The 23,792-nt window shown below is 30.9% G+C and overlaps 1 protein-coding gene across 2 annotated transcripts; it reads left to right on the forward strand.

Annotated features, from left to right (window-relative positions):
- The first annotated feature begins 351 nt into the window (after positions 1 to 351).
- Positions 352 to 19,997, forward strand: LOC130444267 (serine protease gd-like). Of its 2 annotated transcripts, none has more exons than XM_056779336.1 (8): positions 352 to 579; positions 4,491 to 4,706; positions 5,912 to 6,068; positions 9,881 to 10,145; positions 11,531 to 11,802; positions 14,572 to 14,766; positions 14,828 to 15,076; positions 15,946 to 19,997. In XM_056779336.1, exons 1-8 carry the CDS (start codon positions 565 to 567, stop codon positions 16,143 to 16,145), a joined length of 1,569 nt encoding a protein of 522 aa, XP_056635314.1. In that variant the 5' UTR covers positions 352 to 564; the 3' UTR covers positions 16,146 to 19,997. The 2 variants fall into 2 exon arrangements, with proteins under 2 accessions (XP_056635314.1, XP_056635315.1); XM_056779337.1 differs by having other exon boundaries at positions 382 to 556.
- The last annotated feature ends 3,795 nt before the right edge of the window (positions 19,998 to 23,792 follow it).

Raw genomic sequence — 23,792 nt, forward strand, 5'->3', positions numbered from 1 at the left:
GTGAACTATATGTTACGTGTAAAGTAGTACCAGGCTACTGTGCTCACTGTTTATAATGAAAAATATCAAATGAAGTGAAAATTATTAATTAGGGAAAACCGTTCAGTAATTTCCAATATTATTAACAAATATATGAAAAATATGATACTCTCTTATATAAATAAGTAGCCATTAGTAAAGTTGTATCTATACAATGGAGATTATCTCCTATAATCATTATTCTAAGAAAACATTTAAGAAATGGTAGAATCAATAAATTCATAAACCATCTCTCGTATTACAGCAAAACGGAAAAACCTGATTTGTTTAATTACTATACCAAAGCATCTCCTCAGTTCAGTTGGGTAGTCCAGTGTTAACTGTTCCTCGATCCGTCTATGACTATTCAGACTAGTGTACGAATTTCATGAACATCGAGAAGTCGGTAGAGGTTAAAGGTTTCTTACGTGGTCTCCATAGTTATTAATAGATGAACGGTTGTACGCGATTAGAATAGTGAACGGTATAACAAACAACATTTATTCAAAGATAACATAAATATTATTGTTTTTATTAGGTACGTAAATGTCAAGAAAAAGTGTAAGTGAAACAAAAATACTTTTCTAATACCATAGTTATTATTGTTCAAACTGTAAATACTCGAATAAAATGGAAATCAATTATTTAAAGAAAACGAATACAGTATAAACTTCAGATTGTCCCAAGACTTGATACAAAAAATTCGGGAGTTAGTAGATTACGTGAAAATATGCTGTGACATTAAAAAAAATTCTATTAACTTTTAATGGATGATTACGTATGTACGTAGTTTGATTGACGAAATAAATAATTCTAGACTACTATCTGAAGGCCAAAGGCGGCTCATATATCATGATAAGCAATCCGCAACTTTTACAGGGACAACCTGTACCATCTAAAGATAGCAAAAATAATTATTACAATCGATATTCCAACAAAAAAGTACTTGTTGTTTAATTCGATAAAATTTATGGTTTAGGAGATATATAGATTTTTAGATTGTTGTACGTGCCAAGAATACCATTCGCCATAAAGAGACATTCTGTCGAAAATTACTTATTATTATTAAAACACAATTAAACATTTCTTGTAGAACTAAATAAAACAACATGTGTACTACATACTATCGAAGATGAAATTAATGGCATGAGGAAAAACTTAATAGAAATAATTATTATTCATCTAATAATCGTATGAGAATTTTTTTTCATCGCAGCATTATTTTCACGTCATCTATTCACTCCCGAATTTTTTGTATCAAGTTCCGGAGCACCCTGTATACACAATAGCAACAAAAATGTTTATTTTTATTACACAGTTCCATCGGATCTATATTGCTTATGATCATGATTTTTTAATAACAAAAGTCTTCATATATTTCTTTACCCTTAACAAGGAAGGTAATTTTTATACATATGTATTGGAACTTTCTAGCTTGCTTACTTAATTTATAATCAAAATTTCAATACCTCCAAATAAACTAAACTTTTTGACATTTTCGAATAATCGAAAATAATCAATTTTCGATTATTCGAAAATCGGAAATAAAACTTCAAAAGAACGATTGTGGTTTGATTCCTACAAAAAACAAGATAAAGAACAAGTATACCACTAGGAACATACAGAAGACATTATGGTTTAATTGCCAATAAAAACAAACCAAATAAAGAACCTACAAAAGATATTTGGAAGTAAGATTCTGATATTGAATTATGTTGAAATAATTATTTAGGAAATAAATTTTTCAATCGTTAAATTGATTATTATATTATTTGATTATTTTAACGATTGTATGAAAAATAGTGTGTATGCCATAGCCGCGAAACTTTTTAACGACCTCAAGATTATCTTGCCTCGGTCGCAAGCGGTCTCGGCAAAGGTATTTTGCGACCTAAGCATACAAATAACTATTTCAGTCTTTTACTTTGTAATAAAGCCACTTAAAAACTCTCTTATAAATTCAATTAAACTGTACCAAAATCGATTATTTTCGATTTACCGATTATTTCCGAATATTCTATTTTTTAGATTAATCGATATTTTTATATTTTCCGATTAATCGATATTTTTATATTTTCCGATTAATCGATATTTTTCGATTAATTGATTATTTTCGATTATTTGACCCCTAGTAAACGCGTGTAGTAAACTCTGAAGCTGCAACTATGCAGACTTCACTAGACTTACGAACACAACAAAAGAATTTTCTATAAAAGGAGAAAGTCCGAACGGCTCGAGTGGTCTGTTTAGCGACCTCAAAGGGAGGTCCATATATTTAGAGTTAGTACCGAGATTTGCGGGAGAGGATATAGAAAGCAATTTATGAATACTGGCGAATATAAAGATATATATATATATATATATATATATATATATATATATATATATATATATATATATATATATATATCAGATAATCAGATATTGTGATCGAATTATTGCATTTTCGTCAATCCTTGTCAAGTTTACGAAGTTTGAATTAAATCTGATTGCTCAAAGTAGGAAAAAACGAGACTAAGAAGTCAGGTATAAACGTACAAACATTCAGCTAGACTCATAAAAATGTGTTAAAAAGAAATTTAAACACTAGAAATATCGGAGGATCGCGGAGGCTTTTCAGAAATTAACATTATTGTTATTCAATAGATTCAACGATCACGTCATTACTCTGAATTGCAACATCTTGTATACATTATACATCAAACGCGATTGGAAATACTAATCGACGGATCAAAGCATTTCGCTATCTTTACCATTCTTTCTTCGCTCATTCTACTTATGTGTTCGTCCCATTCGCGCTTTCTGCTCAATAGCCATTCGTTGATATTTTTCATTCTGTATTTTTGCCTTATGTCGTCGCTACGTTCCCTGTCTAGGAGCATTCTTCCAGTAATTTTTCGTAGGACTTTCATTTCGCTTGTTTCCAGGAACCTTTTTGTTTTTGCTGTATCAGGCCGAATTTCTGCTGTCTATGTCATTATGTGTCTGATTACAGTTTTGTAGGTTTTGACTTTGCCTCAATACTTATGTATTTGTTCTTCCATATAGTGTCGTTCAGATATCCGGCTGCTCTTGCTGCTTTTATTGTTTGCTGCTTTACCTCTGTCTCAATATCACCATATCCGGATAGTTCTATTCCCAGATATTTGAATTTCATTTCTTGCTGGATTATTTTGTCGTCTACGACCAGCTTGCATCTAAGAGATATTTTTGATGTTGACAGGCTTTTTGTTTTGAAGGCAGAAACCATCATATTTAGAGATTTTGCTGTGGAATCAAAGCGTTTGGAGGTCTTCTTCGATTTCAGCAAACAGCACAGCATCGTCAGCATAGCACAGGATTGTAATATTGCGGTCACCCATTTTGTATCCATTCAATCTGCTTACTTACTTTATAATTTCATCCATAATATGTTGAAAAGGGATGGACTGTCGAATTCCTCTTTCCACAGAGATTGGTTCAGTGAGCTCTCCGTCGATCTTGGCCTGGATTTTGTTCGCGCTGTATAGATTCTCTATGATTTTGATTAAGGTATGGAGTACTTGTCTGTCGTAGAGTAATTGTACAACATCCTCTAATTGAACCCGATCAAATGCTTTTCAGATCTATGAAACACATGTAGGCTGGTTTGTTGTATTCGATCGACTTCTCTGCAATCTGTTTTATAACAAACACTGCAACAATGCATGATCTTCCCGTTCTAAATCGTTGCTGTTCATCCGACAGGGATATAATACTATTTATTTTATTTGTTATTGTTGTTAGTTTTAATGTTGTACTCAGTAGGCTTATGCCTCTAAAATATTGCATTTTTGGTGGTATGTAAAAATATTTCTAATCAGTTTAGTTAGTTGTTGGGTAAGTTGTTGACCACCGTGCTTAAGCAGTGCATTTCTCAGGGTTAGTCTGCATCAAAAGAGATGGATTTGTCAATCAATAAAGTCATTGTGAACTTTTTGGGAATGAACGTAGTATAATCTACATTGATTATCTTCAACAGGGTCAAATGACGAATATTACTCTGAAGCATTGTTTCGATTTGATGAAAATTTAAAATGGAACGATCGCATTTGAAATTTGAGAAAAAGATTATTTTGTATCAGAACAACCAAGGGTACAGTTTACATGATAAAAAGCCTCGAATAAAGTTCCTAATTGTTTGATAGCAACAAGTACCTATTCTAATGATCCCGATAAATCTTATTTATTAAGAGAATGAAAAAATCAATTGGGCAAAGTGAATTGGGTTAAAAAAAACTACATCAGAAATTTCCAGAGCCTGATATCCATAATTTTGAAGTCAAGAACAAAACTGGCTCATATAATGATTTTGGAACTTAGTCAAACAAAATTGGGAAGACATTTTCTCAACTTAAACCAATTTTAAGTGTGCGTTTGATTCTATTAATTTTGTTTTGGATCTATACAAATAAAATCCTTAATTAGAATCATAGCTTGAATTAATTTTTCAGATTAACCTCAAGATGGAATATAAATGGTCATTATTCACAGTACTTATATCAACAGTATTATGTGTAAGGGTTCCTCAAAATCCTTGTCCCAACGTATTCCAATATTATAAAGATACACAAGGAAATATATACGGAGAAGCCGTTTTGCCCTATGATAATGCTACATATATGGAATTCAGTGTAAACGCATCATTCAAAGGACAATACGAACATTTGGTAAGTCCTATTGTAATAATGAATGGACTCTAAAACCAGACGAGAGAATAAGAAATAAGAAAATAAAAAAAAATGAGAAATCTTGACGGATAAATTTGATTTCTTAATTTGTTTTATGACCACTAAATATCGTAAAACCAAGTTTGCAGTTTATACATATGTGGTAACTTTGCAGCACAAAACCACCATGAAAATTTAATTCTTTGCTAAACTCGAAAACTATTATTTATTGCTACTATAATAATCTATAATTTTACTCAAAAGCTGAGTATCCCCGCAAAAATTGAACAAACCTTATGATTCCTTTTTTGTGAAACAATGTTTAATTTTTGGAGGGCTATATTGAGCTTACAGAGTAGCTCAGATCTCATATTTCAACGAATATTTTGAGGTACATGTAGTATAATCTACATTGACTATTTTCATAGGGGTAGAATGACAAATATTACTCTGAATTCTTAGTTCATTACTCGAAATTAATCTCCGATCAAAATTATAATATTAGGTAATAAGTATTAATAAGTATGTAATCACATACAACTCAATTGCACATTCTTTATAAAAATGATCAGTCTGCTTCGCTATTCATTTTTGTTAAGCATCAAGCCAAAGTACCTCGAGTGGATGAGTACCTTCAAGGTGGGTTATAAAAGTAAACTGTGCGTGCTCATGCAATGTGAAAAAATATTTTGTTTCTTGTTTACTAAAAACTAATTATATGATATATATTGAGTGACGAATGTGAATAGCTCAATGCCAAGTCTCAAAAGATTGTATTTATACAGAAAATATTCGAAACAACAAAAAGTACAAAAATTTCTTGGTTTATCAAGCGCTGCTAAATTAGCACAGCTTTTGAAAAATGGAAACTTACTTTACGTTACATATTAAGAAAATCAAAACTATCCATTAGTTCATGATTTTAGTAATTTCTCCTATTACACAGCATATTCTAGATTCTACATCATCTCATTTTCGTACATTTTGCGTATTCAGTAGTAATTCATAAACATTTTTTGATATATTTTCTGTTAATTATTTATTTCATTCTGTGAATTTTTATTCATATATCTTAAATTTTTATATCCGCATCACTTAGAATCTTCTTCATTTCATTATCCATTTGTACTTTAAAAATATTTTTGTAGTTTCTAAAACCACATGTTCACATCAAAATTTTAGAAAAATTGTGTTTGACATTTTAGAAATTGAGACTAGAGCTGGTAACAGAACTTGCTGAACTAAATAATTATGTGAAAAATGTTATTTACAATATTTACTTTCCTTTCACGAACCTAATACCGAAAATTACAAGGATTGCCTATAATAATCGAGTGTACTGTATGGGACCTGGAGAGCCCGGTAAGTTTTAAGAAACAATTTAGAAACCGTTTTACTACCTGCATTAATACGACAGCTCATGTTGTTTAATGTGTAATGACAATAGGTTGATGGAATTATCACGAACCATATCTCAATATCTATTTATAAAACTTGTCAAGAAACATAAGAAACAATATTAAATTCACTTTTAATTGAACATAAATATTTCTGTTTACTTTAAATGTACACATTTATCCACGGTATCCGGATTTTTTTTTAATGACCAAATAATAATCCTCAATTCAGAATAAAAATTTATACACATTATTCCATACTCATTTTGATGAAAAATGTACGGGGTGTATGAAAAAGACTGTGGTTTTCCTTAGATCGCAGTAGTTTTCAAAGCGTTTTATGTTATATGCTTGGCTAGATGCAGCCCCCTTATGTCCAATGAAGACGTATACTGATGTTTACATCCTTCCCCTTCCAACATTATTTATTAAATAATAATTAAAGAGTAAGCTCGAAGTTTCACGTGATTTTCATTAGATAGCTATAGCGCGCTTCTGTTGACACCCAGCTCAGTAATTGTCAAAAATGGCGCCTGAAAAACACAAAGCGTTTTATGTTATAGGCTTTATTAGATGCCAATGTGTGATATCCGTACAGCGTGAATTCCGAACCTAATATGTTGTTGATCCTCCTGGAGCCCAGAGCAGATGAAGATGGTATAAGCAATTTAGTGATACAAGCTGTCTCTGTAGAGTGTTCCTGTGTACCCAATGAAGACTTGAAACACTGTTAATATCCCTCCTTATCCAGCATTGGTTGGACCGTAATAGGGCAGACATCGAATCCATCACTCAAGATACGTTAGCTGAAGTTTCAAACGAATTTGAGTATTGGATAAACATATGCAGTGTATCTTGAGGAGAGCAACTGTAAATGATATGAATAACGTTCATATAAAAGTAACCTCATATCAATATATAATATCAGATTATTCTTTTTGGAACTATATAATGATTCATGACAATTTTATACCCGAGGTTCTAATTTCGTGTTACCGTTAAGAAGAGACAGAATATAAGTTGAGTACGGAAAAAAGCTGATTATTGATTTGTTACTTTTATGAGTACCTAGATCCATATCCAGAGCTAGCGTAAATTATGACAGATAGCCATACCATGTTATGAGCCTGGAAAATATACGCTGAAGAAGCTAGATAAGTTCAATTCGAGGTTATCCTCTGTTAAATCTCTGATTTTCTGTAATAAATATTTGAAGCCATACATTAGGTACGAGAAGTGCTATATTGGAAGGGAAAGGACGATATAATGATTGAACTTCCTGAAAATAGATAAGATAATAAAATGTCCTAAATTAATAGTAAATAGACGAAATCTAGATAAGTGACGTGATATTGAAGTCAAGATGACTGTAACTACAAAAAAAAGTTGTATGAGATTTTTAAAAAGAAATAGAACTAGTACCTGAGGATTTTTATGAAGTTTTTATTGACATAAATTATGAGAGAAAACACAAAACCTACAAATTACAAAAATATAGGAGAATTTTTGTCATTCTTTCTATCTAAAAATTGGGCAAATACTATTAAAAAGATTGGTTAACGTCATATTTTACTCCCGTTTATATGTTACTAATACTATAATCATTTCTAACATAATAGCATTTCCCCGATTTTCTTCGTTTGATAATTTATACCATAATTCATCACTGCTTGTATTTCTTTCTTGTTTGTAATCGTAAAATGTGTATTAAATGCTCTGTACATTTTTCGCAAAACTTTTGACATGATAAAAAATAGTTACGTCCGGAAGCAATAAATTTCTACATTATAACGGAATAAAGTTCTACATATCAATTAACTACCACATTTCACCGCTGGTTGTTTATAAAAAAACGGGAAAATAATTTTGACTTATCATAAAAACTTGAATACTTAAATATAGCATACTAAGACTAACCACATCGATGCTGGTCAATTAATTCCATAAATCGTTTTCTTAACCTTCAGTTAAGTTCCTTGTTAATTGAACAACATTAAGCTCAAGCTTAGGTCTTATAGTCTTGATAAAATATTATTTCATTGGTTTATTAAATAATGGTTTTTAAATAGTGACATACCTCATTTCATCTAAATATGCTAAATAGTACCCAGGAGGAATTTTTTGACGATACGTTTATTACCATTGATTAGCACAACAAAATTCAATATTTTGTAAATATTTTCATATATCGAAGCTTTACAATTCGTATGTTTTGATAAAATTATATATTTGGTCTCAATATTTATAAATTGTCAGTAGTATCTATTCATGAAATATGCAGAAGAATACAGAACAACCTCATTCTCATTCAATGGAGTCGTCAGTCTGCTTTGTCACTTCCTTTTTTTCGGGTTTAATCTAAATATTTTCTTTTCTTAAGAGCAGTGCCAAGCAAATTACTTTTTACTCTAGATGGACGTATCTAGCCAACTCTTTATGACAAAAACCAACCCGAGAGATACTTCTTTGATGAAGCAGACCCTTCTCATCCTTACAATCTTCATAACCAGATTCTTCGTATCTTCTATGCTGGTCGTGGCTCAGCTATTTTCTCAGTCAGCTCTCCCAATTGGATATTGGAGTGGGTGAAATAAGTTTAATGTATGTTATGTAACTGACTTTTCATATGAATCAGAAACTATAGTTAAAGTAAACCTAAAAATAGTAAAACCATAAAGTATGGGAGTTTTAAATTTCATCCCGCTGCTTTCGAACTTACCGATCTTGCACTTCATGGTATTATGATATTAGTTTACTTATTATCCATGATAATGAATTTTAACTTCATTTAATAGTGGATTTTTCTGCAAATAATTGGAAAGTAATTGTAAGTTTATGATAAAGTCTTTTATATAAGAATGAAAATAGTTTGATACTGAAGATTTACAAGCTTTATTAAAAAAAAAGGATTTTCTATTCACATCTCTAATGAGATTCGATCTACCAACCACGGGATTGTAAGCTGCATTCACAACAATTGATATATTTAAGCTATTTTAGATTTGAATCTCATTTGTATAAAGGCGCATATCAAGTTAATTTAAAATCAAACCTGAGTTATCATAAATTCGATATATGAATAACAATACTTTGGGTTCCTTTTGACACTAGTCTGTGAAGAAACGAAGAAGCTGACCACAATGCACGACAAACAGTTATTAATGAAACTACTTAATTCGAAGTAAAAAAATTGTGGCAAATATCACATTCGAAACTACGCGATGTAAAACTGGAAATCAATCAGTGAAAAATCACTCAAAGTTTAATAGATTTGGTTACGAATATTATCATATTAAGTTTATTCACAGTTACTCAATCATGAATAAATTCCCAAACTTTGACTTATCTAAGACACAATTCACTGTAAAACACCTAATAACTGACTGTTCGAGATTTGAACAATCAACGACACTAACCCATTACCAAAATTATTATTCATTCATAATCTTGTTGCTAATAATATTATTTATTTGATTAAAAATATTAATAAAGGATGATAAAAATTCAATATCGAACATTTTCTTTTATATGATACTTAAATCGATTAATTTGATTCACTCATTTCCTCTAAACAGACACACTAACAGAGTAAGTTAAATAAAGTGAAAATATGATGTATGAAGTTAAATAATGGATTGCTCAAAGTCTAAACAATTATGTCTTTCGGTATAAAATAGAGAGTATCGAACTCGAAAAGTTTCAAATATTGATAATTGAAAAAGTCAGTTTGTTAAACTGTATGATAATAACTTTATTTTATTCATTATAATATTTTAGTAATACCTGGATCACCCGGAATAACTAACGTTTGGCATTCAGTAATCTTCAGATTTGTTAGAGTACCAAATAGATTCTACAAAGTACCATCTGTAGAGGTAGATCAATCTGATCTTGACATACCTGTAAAGGATCCAAAAGAGCGACCGAAATTAACAACACCAGAACCAATGCGATATAACCAAACTTTGCCTGAGTTAAGGCCAAATACACTAGTACCACCGCCCAAGGATTCACGACCAGAAGCTGACACAATTGATCAAGGGTATATTCAATTGATATAGAGCGTCCTTCACGACGAGCTGAATCAATATGTATATGGGAAAGTACTGCGACTAGTGTTCTGAAACTTTGCTTGCATGGGTTTTCCAATATGCTCATTTCAGTTAAAATAATTTCAGTTCTCTGAAACTTCCGGTTATACCGTGGGTGTGAGTCAGGTCTAATATTTTTGGGATATGGACAAATAAAACTTACAGCTTTCAAAATCTGTAAAAACCATGAAGATTTCAGTTTTTTCAAGTTTCTACAAAAACCGTTAATTTGAGATATATGGATTCACAAACGAAGTCCCCTTAATTTAAAGCGTGGAATCCAATGGTAAAGAGAAAAATGAGGGTTGCTCTTCGAAAAATTTGAGTTTTCAAAGTTTTTAGATAGCGAAATTCGGCACTATTTTCTGAACACCCTATAAAAATTTTTGTCAAGTTTTTGACAGATTTTGAAAGCTGTTAGTTTTATTTGTCCATATCCCAAAAATATTAGACCTGACTCACTTAAGCTTAGAAATCTAATTTTTTTAGTGGAGGGCTGCATGTATCCAAAAATTTCGAAAATGTGATATAATAAAAAAATTGGGGGGCTTGAGGCATACTATGCCTAATATTAAGTTATATTGAAATTTCGTGTAGATTCCAAAAATTTAACAAAAGCCATAGCATTCTGTTTAGAATAAAGAAGCTTGGGTCCACTTCCGATATAACCGGAAGTTTCAGAAAACTGAAATTATTTTAGCAGGTACGTGCATTTAGGAAAACCCATGCAAGCAAATTTTCAGACCACTAGTCGCAGTACTTTCCCATATACATATCGATTCAGCTCGTCGTGAAGGGCCCTGTACTTTAACAATAATATTCTCATTTCGTATATGCTTTATTTATAATAATAGATGTATGTATGGCTGGGTACTATATGTAGCAGATGTGTGTGATTACAAGTATATAACTTTTCCTTTGTGTCTATAAATGTAGATAACTTGGTGCTATGCAGGTAGTATGAATTTATTAGATAATCTACTAATCATACTTATTATTATTAAAATTGTTTATGATTGAGAAATTAATTAGAACTTAGAATAAAGTGGGTAAAAACAATATTACCATAATTTTATTTTATCGTGATCTGAGAAGGTTCGTATTATACTCACAGGAGAATGAATACAGTCTAACAGAATTGATTATGGTGCTATTTATGTCATCGATCAATTAAAATATCAATCAAACGAATGAATTACTAGAAAATAAAATATGACCGGAATTCGAGAAGATATCTGTACTACTTGACCTACCTTACTAATAACTGATATTCCATTTTCGTAAATAGAATTGATTTCTCCTCATATTGCCTTAAATATTTTCATTTTATTTGTAGTGTTCTCGATGCCATCTTTACTCACCCAACAGAATCTACTACGAACAGTGCGTTTATGTTTACATCACCTAACATCATATCTGACGATGGATATAAATGCGGATTACTTGGCGACCAATTACCGAATAATGCTGTAGTGCCTCTAATTTTAGGTGCTTCTGACAGCAAAATTGGACAGTTTCCCTGGTTAGTGGCTTTATTTATGAATGCAGGATCCAAGTATGATTACAAGTGCTCAGCTAATTTGATTTCGGAAAAACATGTAATAACAGGTAGCGTTTACAAATATTTGATTAAATAATGAAATCAGATTAGATTATTATATATATTGTGTTCATAAAAAGCAAAACTTTCTCATATATCGATTTCTAGTATACAATAAGAAATATTTATTTCAAACAAGTCGATAACCTATGAATATATTCTGTGAATAATAAACCCTGTGTAATGGCATTTAATGCTCTTAATATAAATAAACACGTGAAATTGGAATGAAACATGGTTTATAATAGTTGTTGAGTGCATAAAGCAAGAGTAAATTCCACATATTTCCAGTAACTAAGTGTGAACTGGATAAAAGAAAGAAATGGATGAGTGCAAAGAGAAGAAATAAGTGAGAAAGGCGTCACACTCTCTGCGGGAGAGAATATCCGCTTTTTTACCATTAGCAATCAGTAAATATTCACAAAAATCTTAATTTTCGACCTGTTGCGATCAAAATATTCTTTGACACTGACAACTTGCAAAATTATATTGATTAAGGCTGCCTTACATGATGCAATAAAGCGTGCAATGCAATGCAATATGATCAAAAGCATGCACAGATGAAGTTCACCTGATTGTTTCATACAAAATCTCGCACTTGGAACATTATCGATTTGATGCTATTATTATTGCGTGCATGCTGTAATTCTAGGAAGAAGTCGCGTAACGACCAACCTTGAGGTTCATCAGGCTGCAGAAGCGAGGCATCGGTAGATATCATTATTACCAAATGTTCACTGACCACCTTTTTCTTGACCATTTCATTTAGCTTCGTTATTTTCATTTTTAAACCTGTCACAAAATATTAAATAAAATGTGACGTTAGGAATTTGTTTAATTTACTCGTGGAATTTTTGTTAGTTGTGGTAGTGGTAAGAGTAGTAGTGTCAAACGACGTGCAATATTAATCTATGAAATATGTTGACTTTTGAAAAAATTGCGTACAATTTTTTGCAATTTGCCTTACACCATGTCAAGCTGCCTTTAGTAGAATACTTCCAACGCGAATATTAATGCAACTACCAAAATTCATCCATTTTACTTATTTTTGAAAAATAACCACTGAAAATAATATATAGTGGTTCAAATAGATTTCTATTTTTAAATTCATGCTAAAGGGATTCTATTAATCAATATAATTTCGAATTTATAGTTTCGAATCAATTGCTTTTGATCGACAAAATCAGGCGACACGTCCACACTTATTCGACACCGTCCATCGAAAGAAGTCGAATGGTGTCGATCGACATAGTGTGGACGCAACGTAATGAATATAATCAATGGATTTAAATAAACGTTTGGTTGCCGATTTATTCAAATCTTCTTTGAATTTCTGAAGCAGCCATATCTACATTTACCGTTACGATTGTAAACGCAGGAGTAACCAATTTATTTAACAAAACGGTCGTTCCGTAATATTAAAAATTTTTGTGGACTTGATTGTGGAATCAAAATATTGAAAAATCTTCCACTAGCCTATAGATTTGTGTCAAAAAACTATAAAAAAATAAAAATTGAAAGTTGTGACACACTCAGTTACGATTGACAATCTGATTATTATTAATTTTTGTATTTTAATTTGAATAACCAACTATTTTAACAATTTTCAATATTGCAGTTGTCATGTATCACGTCTGTTTGCATTTCAATTGTTAAACTCACAAAATTTAAAAAAAAAACTTTAAGAGATATAAAAACTTTTTGATAAAAATTAGTCAGATACTTCAATGTTTATAATACTAAAATTATTATAGTATTATAGCAATTCTTGTAAGCATAACACAATTATTAAACATTCTATTCAGTAACTTTCCCGAGCTTTGAATTTCAACATACAAAGAATTGAGTGATTATTTTAGTAACTCATCTTTAGAATATTATACACTATTATGCACTATTTCTAATATACCCTAGTTGAATACTGAACGTAAAATGTCAACATGTGATCTGTACAAACACTTGATCAAGACTAAAACACTGTTATATCTTAACATAAGTTAACCATACTTTAGGCTTCTCTCTACGTTTCAAGTGCTTATTTATACTTCCATGACTGCACCCCAAATTATTTTCAAACTAATTAGTTACTTAAAATAGATGTATATTTTGTTTCTAGTATTCTATTTTGATTAAAAAGTTCACTATACTTTCAATGAATTATGTCTTCCTGATGGCAACCATTTAAGATCTGACCAAATATTGAGTCATACAATATATCTCTTATGTTATGCTCCATTAACCTATCGTCTCAGATTACCTAATTTTTGTCTTATATTGTGTGTATATGTGAATGTGAAAAATTTTTAGCTACTATTGTATTCGTTAAAATTGATTGTAAACTGACCGTCCCCTGACGGGAACCAACATCTTACTGAAGCGTTCTTCATGTCCTTTAGATACTTGAAGTTCCATTAACTTATCAAATTACTTACCCTTATTTTTATATTGATGTGATTCTAATAACATAATTATTATTAATTATAGCTTTTGTATACAATAGGATTAGTATTTAAGAGAGCATAGTGTGTACTTAATAGTCTTCACCAGCGAGTACAGTAGTCACATTATTGAAATAGTTTTTACAAAAAGTTGTGAATTAAGTTATTTAACTGAATATTTTTTGCACAAATACATAATTTTAAGACTTGATATTAAGCCTTTTACACTTGATATCTACCATATAATAAGGATTAAATTTAAATTGTAATGAAATTCATTTATCTGACGTATTGAAAGAGAAGAATGTTTGGATATTTATTTGTGTGTTATTTTTTTAGCCGCTCGTTGTATTCAATTTTATAATATTCAAATAATGAAGACTGACCAAATTTTCTTAATAATGGGCACAAATAGTTTAGAAAATTGGAATAATAATGGAGCTATAACAAGAAGAGCCATCGATGTTAAAGTACATCCAGCTTTCAAAGAAAATTCCAAATCTGCTCACGGAGATCTTGCTATCATTACCATGGGTACATAGAAAAAAAATTGTATTTCTTGTAATTATGGTTTTGTATAAAATTTTTCTTTCAGATCGTCGTGTTCAATTTTCAAAAGTATTAAGTCCAGTCTGTTTATGGAAGGGTAATACTGACTTATATCCTTTAACCAACAAAATGGGAGTGATAGCAGGATTTGGTCAAGATGAAAACTCCCAAGCCAACGGTTTGACACACGTTTTAAGAGCCAAAAGAGCAGATATGCCCATAGTTTCTCAATCGGAATGTCTGACAAGTCCTTTAGGATTCAAAGATGTCACTTCTGACCGAACTTTTTGTACAAGTAAGTCATCATTAAAATTCGATCGGTTGATAAGTTGCTAATTTAGGTATAATCAGGAACACAATAAATCTCCAGAGCTTTTCACAGAGGATAACAACAAGAAAAAAAAGAAAAGGCAAAGTATAGATGCCATTTTCATATTAAGTAGAGTAGTGGAAACTCAAGTATTAGAACACCAATGGAAATTGGAAAAAAATGAAAAGAGAGCTCTTAAACACCTTGTTCGTCAAAATGGATGAAATAATAGAAGATATCAACCATAAAACTAAATTTTTCAATATGCAAGTATCGATAAGAAAAACTCTTACTATTTCTTAAGCATCAGTGATATGTCAACTTGCCCTGAGTAACAGAATTTAAGCGCATGTCAAAATAGAATGAATAAAAGGTAAAAAGAATAAATGAAATCTATGGTAGATTATTAACAAACGCTATAGAAAGAAGAGCTGCTAGCAATAAAACGAAAGCATATTCCAAGTAAAAAAGATGAGTGCTCAGTAATACCACCACTCACGAATGTGATTTTGGTACGTATAAAAATGTGGACCATAAATAGTTTCTAGAGGTGTCAAACCACGGAGACGACGATATCATGAACCTAAAAGTGCTAAATTTAAAAATACAGGTCTAAAAATTATGACGAAGAAGAAACCCAATTGTTTTTTATGATTTATTTGAAAATATAGAATCTCTAAAAATTTTTAATGGAATGTCTGAATATTATAAAACTTTGGCAACTCTTTGTTCGAGGTTATTATTTACAAGGAAAGTATCAATTTTGTATTTGTAGAGCAATTAGACCGGGAATTCATCAGCTGCTACCTTCGAGGGACAATTCAATTAATCTATCATCCACATTTTTATTTCAGAGAGTGGTGATACTCCAACAGGACCCTGTATAGGAGACAGTGGCGCTGGTTTCTTCATATTAATGGATGGTGCTTATCATCTTCGAGGAGTAGCATCGGCGATTTCCGTTACTAACGGAATTTGCGATCTGTCAAATAAATATTCAGTATTCTGTGACGTTGCTAAATTTTCAGACTGGATTAAGTCCAATATGGTTTAACTTCCTTACGAGCTGTGATGATTTTATTATTTATAAATTGGTTAGTATCAGTGTAAATCTCATTGATATTTAGGGGTCAGAGAATAGATAATAATTGAAAATCAACCAAAATCCATATTTGGTAACTGCGCTTCTATTTACCAATTACCAATTAATATAAATATGTAGAATACGACGTATTAACTTCACATCGTCATTTTTAAATGTCGAGGCTGAAAAAAACGTACCTTTGATCTCCTCATCGTTTGGACGTTGAATGGGAATCCAATTACTATGAATAGTTTGAAGCTGAGACATTTTGAATTTAGATATTTTCTTCTTATTACAAATGTATCTGATATAATTTTGTTATCATTTTATTCCTGAACAATTATTTTATTAATTAAATGAAATCTCAATATAGTAGTTGGGATGCAAATACTGACCTACTCTAACTGTCTACATTCCACATATTAGACGTATTGAATTTGTGACATATTGAGTTGATAGATGGCCTAAATGCAGAGCCACATCTCTTAAAAAATTTCCAATCGATACTGATAGTCCAGAGCCGGTAACACTAGTCATCCGTCATAGCGGAATCAAAAATTTTTATTTAAATAAATAAAACATAAGTATAGGAATAAATTAAGCTAGGTATGCGTGGATTCCTATTGCCAAAACAATTTTGAAAAATATTAAAAAAATGACAAAATGTTTAACCGTCATCGAGGATATATTCAAGGAATAATAGGAGAATTTTTATTTTAGATAACTGAAACAATGAATAATATTGAAATAATTGACTGGAGTTTATTCTCAAACTCATCTATATTCTTCACTTTCTTCTTCATTTAATTGGCCACTGAGAATTTCTTCAACTTTTGAAGGTGCTGCTGGACCTTTATACCACAACGGTTCCAACTTATTTTCTTGATTTAGTTGCCATCCACATTCACTTGGTTCAAATAAAATACAAATTGGCTCCGTGGCATTTTGCCACATTGCATTTATAAATATGGTGCTTACAACTTTTTGTGACAGATTTTTCCAGCATGGAGGACTATTGCTAGAATTGAAATTTGTAAAACCTTTGTAAAATTCTTCTTTGTCATTGGTGCTTGCAAAAAATTTTAAAGAATAATTCAAATCCTGCAATATCAATATTATTTTTGTCTATATTATACATTTCGTTGGTAAGTATTAAGTGCATAAGATCTGTTTTCTCTTCGTCATTGATGTCTTCCGGATCCGTCAAATGTTCAAACATATTTTGGTATTCTTCATTCTGTATTAAAATGTTGAAGGGTTTGATTTTTCCTTTGTGAACAAAAGCTGCTGTATAATCAGAACCTGTGAAGGCATGGAAGCCCGGAAGATCTCGTAAAATGTGATGGACCTATTCTCGTGCAAGATCTGTACAACTTATATAGACAAATGATTAAAACGTCAGTATCTACAGATTTAATGAGAATTTTTTTATGAGATGAACATTTTTTCAAGTGGAAGAAAATTCTTGTATCAGCCTCTTCGTGTATAATAACGTGATAAAAACAATATGAGTTGATAATATTCAAAAATATAAAGATTCAACACTTCTTCCCAAAATAGAAAACAGAATGACGAAACATTCGACACTTGAAGGTGAAACAGACTGAAGGAACAGAATAGCTTCTACCTTCTAAAATACCCAAAGAAAACCTCATCTGAACTAGAGAAAAGTAATAAATATATACATAGAGACCATGCAGACTATATAGTCTATTCTCCATGATAGAAACAATTGCAACTAATCCACCTCTTACGATTCACCTCTTGAACAGTACTCTGTACTAACCTATATTAGTATGTAAAAAACATTAATCAACAAGAGTAGTTTTACAGAGGGCCTGATTAAGATTTATAAGGCCCGGGGTTAAAATAATGACGGGGCCCTTTAAGGAATTCGGAAACCCGGAAAAATTGAACAGATAATATCGATATGTTAGATTTGTGGTATCAACACATAACAAAATACAGAATGTTTTCCAATTAATGGGACCTTCTTGGACCTGGGGCTGTAGCCCCCCAAGCCACTAGCTTAATCCAGTCCTGGTTTTACAAGAAACATAATTATTATTGACATAAAATACGAAATCATAATAATTATGTAACAATGGTAATTCGAGAAAAAGCATTTACTCCAAAATAAATGTATTGAACATCGAACATTTTGGAGTAGATGCTAATATATTTTATGCACTTCAAGATGGTATGCCGTATTTTTCCGGCAGCTTTTGAGCGTGCATACCAAGATATTTTTTAAAATGACATGAAACTAAACGAAATAAAAGTTTCCGGCATGATGGAGAACATTTAGCAGGCAAAAAAGTGGTTTACAGTCGAATACATTAAAAAATATATCCGCGATGACGGTAAAACATTTTGTCACGCATTCCGAGCTTAATTTATTGCTATACTTATGATCTATTTATTTAAATAAAAAGTTTTTGATTCCGCTATGACACGACTTTCAGTGTTATCGGCTCCCCGCCTATGAAGTTTGTACAAAATAGCTTATTTCTATTTATACTTAATTTGGCCCATTGACTTCAATTATAATTCTGATTTATTTATATTTATAGCTGTAATTTTTTATTTTCGCATTTTAATTTATTTCGAATTACTAATTCATTTAATAATCTACTAATTTATTTTTAAACTCTATTTTCACAGTTAGTTGATTATCACAAAAAACTGTTACTTCCTTCAAATTGCATTTGAAAACAGTAAATAATTATAATTGAGATTATTCTTAGTTTATAAACATATAAGTAAAAAATTTGTTTGACTACTATTTTGTCTGACATTTAAAAGTGAACTTAGGATATATGTATTATATTTCAGACACACATAATTGTATATATTTATCATTAATGATTATTATCTATTTTTCAAGAAAATCTACAAATGCTATGAGTAGAACCTTTCTTTTATTCATTATTCTGAATAATAATTTCTTTTCTGAAACTTTTAAATACATGACACTATTAAACTAACAATTTGTCAAATTATTACATGAAATAATTCGGTAATTTTATACTTTCGCTCTCCTCGATTTTTGGCTCTAGAAAATCGAAAAATCATCCGATTTCGGTGAACTTTTTTAATATTCGTTTTAACGGCGGATTTATGAAAAAAATATGGGAATAAAAAAAATAAAAACTGGTTAGGATACGATGTTCACATTTGATTTGCTTTTCAAACAACACTCCCCCCGCTTACAATAAGTGATTTTAAGAATGTTTTTGTTCATATATCTTTAATGATTACTTAATAAAAAAGGTACAAACTATTATATGTGAGAGAAGGGCAATTTTAAGAGAAATTATTATTATTTTTAATTGTAAAAACATGATAAATCAACATTTTTGTATAATTTTTTTTTCACTTTCATAATTTTTTGTGTAGATTATGAAAATTTCATTTGATTATTTGGAAAAAAGTTATCAACAATTATACGTGAATGAGTTCACTTTCATGAACATTTAAAGCCCTGAAATCAATAGAAGTTTTCTTTTATTTTATTCCTATAATTTTTTCCGTAAATCCGCCGTAAAAATTAAGATTTTAAACAAAATTCAATGAAATCGGATGATTTTCCGATTTTCTAGAACCAAAAAACGAGGGGACCGCGAAAGTATAAAATTACTAATAATTTTGTATATGGATAATAATTATGAATATTTGCTATAAATTGTTCATTGAAATTTTTCCAGAATATCGAACACGAAGTAAAATATTAGAAATAAGCTCTATTTGTGTACTTGTTGTCTCTGTATATACTGTTCATAATGTATGGTGCCTTGAAGATAATATAATATTTATTTCTAAGTCTCCTAGTTTATTTTAATACCTAAATAAGAATATACAATACTTGGGTATACTGTACATTCTGTAGTTCAGTTGGAACCATTTTAGCAATAGCACAAACCTCATACAACAATTTTTTGCTTCTAACTCATGAGATATAATATAATCGAGTTTCTCCCAAATAATTTTTCACTAATTAGAAATGTACTTTCACACGCTGACATTGGTGTGTGGACACCGTAGGCGCCATTCAAACGATTTACCCCACGTCCCTTATTTTGAACCATTGCAGCACAAACGTATCTGGTGTCTGTACGAAATGTTGAAATTCGATGAAGAAAAGTTATTGATTTAATCAGTCCAATGTTATTGTGAATCTTACCATAGAAGTGACAAGCAAAATTTTCATTTAGTATACAGTGCTTTTCAGATAAAAGTATCCACCTTTAATAACATTTGTAATACTGGTATTTAGAAAAAATCCAAAAACACGTCAATTTATGTTGGAAGGGGCAAGCATTATGGCTTATTTAAACTTACTGGAAAAGCCACCCCCTCACCCCTAGCAGCATCCCCTTTATTTTTTAAATTACTTGTCATATTTTTTATGTAAAATTTGGATACTCCTCTTTGAGCTGATTTCAAAAATGTATAATACTTGTAGGTTAAAGTGGTTAGTTTATGAGATAAACAATATTTCTTTTAAGAGCACAAATTTTACTTATTATTTACTTTCACCTTATTTGCCTGTACTAAAATGGGTTGTACAACAGTTCAAACTTTTTAATCTTTTTAACTGTGCTATTTATTCTACTTAAAAAATCCAAACAACAAAAAACTCTACTTTTTATTAAAGTTTGACATTGTCAACTAGAATTTGTACTCACTATTGATAGTGTAATTTGATACATTATTTATTTTGTTTCTCTGAAATGGTTTACTCTTTGCAATAAAGAATTGAAATTGTAGGTTTATACTACCAAAATAATAATTGTGCAAGAGCTGCTGCTAGAATATTTAACGAATTACATGACGGAAGACATGCAACTCATAAGTATGTAATTCAAATGATGGAGAAATTTACCACAACAGGGTCTGTTTGCAATAAAGTGCATAAACGAGAGGGACTCGTAAATAACGAAGCAATCCAAGTGGCAATTTTAGGACAAGTCAGCTTAGAGGCTCAACAACCCCAATCGTTGTCAACAATAAGTAGAGCGATCGGTGTTTCATCTTCTACAGTTTTCCGAGTTCTACATAAATTCAAGTACCACCCATACAAAGTTAAGTTGGTGCACGAGTTGAATGAAGATGATTTTGATCGTCGTCTAGAGTTTTGCGAATCAATGACGCAAATTATCAATAACAATCCACAATTGTTAAACAATATTTGCTTTTCTGATGAATGCTCATGGTCATTAAATGGCTTAGTAAGTAGGCATAATTGTAGATATTGGGCTGAAAGTGATCCACATATTATGCGTGAATTCCATACACAACATCCCCAAAAGTTAAGCGTTTGGTGTGGTATCCTAGGTGACCACATTGTCGGACCTTTCTTCATCAATGGAAATTTAAATGGTGAATCATATCTTGAGTTACTCAGGGAAGGGGTTGACCCACGTATTACAACAATAATAGAAAATGATGATAACCTTTCCGAAGATTTACTGGTATTTCAACAAGACGGAGCTCCCCCACACTATGCTATGCCTGTCCGACAATTTTTAAACGAAACATTCCCCGCTCGTTGGATAGGTAGAAGGGGGCAGATGATGGAGTGGCCACCTAGGTCATCGGATTTAACACCCCTTCTTTTTATGGGGGTATTTAAAAACAAAAGTTTATGCTACCCAACCAGAATCTCTGGATGATTTACGAGAGAGGATAGAAAATGAATGTCGACAATTAAATCCAGCCGTATTAAGCAATGTCAGAGAGGCATTTCAAAATAGATTATACCATTGTATGGAAGTGAATGGTACTCATTTTGAACACTTATTGTAACTTCATAATAAATAGCACAGTTAAAAAGATTAAAGAGTTTGAACTGTTCTACAACCCATTTTAGTACAGGCAAATAAGGTGAAAGTAAATAATATAATAAGTAAAATTTGTGCTCTTAAAAGAAAAATTGTTTATCTCATAAACTAACCACTTTAACCTACAAGTATTATACATTTTTGAAATCAGCTCAAAGAGGAGTATCCAAATTTTACATAAAAAATATGAAAAGTAATTTAAAAAAATAAAGGGGATGCTGCTAGGGGTGAGGGGGTGGCTTTTCTAGTAAGTTTAAATAAGCCATAATGCTTGCCCCTTCCAACATAAATTGACGTGTTTTTGGATTTTTTCTAAATACCAGTATTACAAAAGTTATTAAAGGTGGATACTTTTATCTGAAAAGCACTGTATATTCCTGCACAAGTACTACGATATATTTGAGTGTTTGTTTGAGTTTGATTGACACGAAAATATTTAATAAATTTAGTATTGTTGTCTTTTAAGTGTTTCATTATCAAACTCAATTACTAATTGAAAGATACTGAAATGGTACTTATAGTTCAGGCAGAAAATTAACAGTAAATTTTAATTAAAATAAAACGTTAGGTTACCAACTTTTAACTTCCTAGTTCAATTCTTCAATTTTGTGAGGTTAAGAGCACAGAATATGTAAGGTTAGTCAGTTTTGGCGGTATTCTTTTGTTTACAACATCCTTTGGTTCTTTAGTTAACAATATACTATTCGCGTTATTGCGCCAATTTCCACCGAGGTGTTATATTTCTAAAACTGATATAGGAAAAATAGGAAAAAGCAATGTCTGAAAGTCGGCAATGTCCTTTAGACGATGGAATTAATAGACAGTGACAGAAACTAGCCAAATTTGTATAACAAAAAGGACCCATGAATTTAATTCATATACCAAAAAATAACCACCAAGAAAATTTAGTTTAATGTTAATTTTAATTTTGGCTGCATAAACCAAGCTTTAGAAGAAGACCAATACAATAATGTACGTCTGTGGTATGAAGTGTAACAGTAGAACCATCTCAGTGTTTCAAAAAGTATCCGTTGAAAGGGAGCAAATTAAGTTGGTGCTTCAGTAGCAAATGGAAAGATTTTAAAAGCAGCGCCGGAAATTATTAGAATAGAATAGTAAATTAAATTATTAACCGAAAGTCATAATTATTTTTGCTATACATTCTGTACGTTGAAAAAAAAAGACGTATGAAATCCTTTACTTTTTAATTATCGTCCAACTGGACAACCCTTCACTGAGCACAACTTTCCCATTGTTCATAATTTCCTGATCTTATCAACAACAATAAAGTAAATAAATTTACAACAATACAGTAACCCAGTTTTTTATTAAAATGTGTTAACATCAAATTACTATTGATGTTTTTCAAAGAATTTTATAGGTTATAATTACCTAATTATTTTTAGCTACGAGTAGTTAAGATTTTAAATACTCTATATTTTTCAACCAGTCAATATTTAATTTTCACCTTAGCACATTTTACTCTGTTTTTAATTGCTAAATTTATATCTTTACTCTTGCTACACGGGCCCTATTTTGGTTAAGTCTTCCAACAGTAATTTGCTCTTTACAGATGGACACTTATTCAACTTTTCTACCTCAAGAGATACTCCTCCTCTACTTTTCATAGTCTGTGCAAACAAGTTTTATTTTTCGAAAACCGTACTAAAAAATGGTAGGTCGTAGTATATAAACATCAATCAAAAGTTAGGCCAATTGATTTCCCTTCTTATAAGGAGGCGATTCTGTCTCAGACATTCGGAAGAAAATTTGA

Source organism: Diorhabda sublineata, chromosome 5 (assembly GCF_026230105.1).
Source record: "Diorhabda sublineata isolate icDioSubl1.1 chromosome 5, icDioSubl1.1, whole genome shotgun sequence".
Classification (NCBI taxonomy): Eukaryota; Metazoa; Arthropoda; class Insecta; order Coleoptera; family Chrysomelidae; genus Diorhabda; species Diorhabda sublineata.

What these genes read in the sequence shown, in the direction of transcription:
- LOC130444267 (XM_056779336.1), top strand. An exon ending in GCTGACACAATTGATCAAGG is followed by an intron (nt 10,146 to 11,530) that starts GTATATTCAATT and finishes TTTTATTTGTAG; the next exon opens with TGTTCTCGATGCCATCTTTA. An exon ending in GGAAAAACATGTAATAACAG is followed by an intron (nt 11,803 to 14,571) that starts GTAGCGTTTACA and finishes TTATTTTTTTAG; the next exon opens with CCGCTCGTTGTATTCAATTT.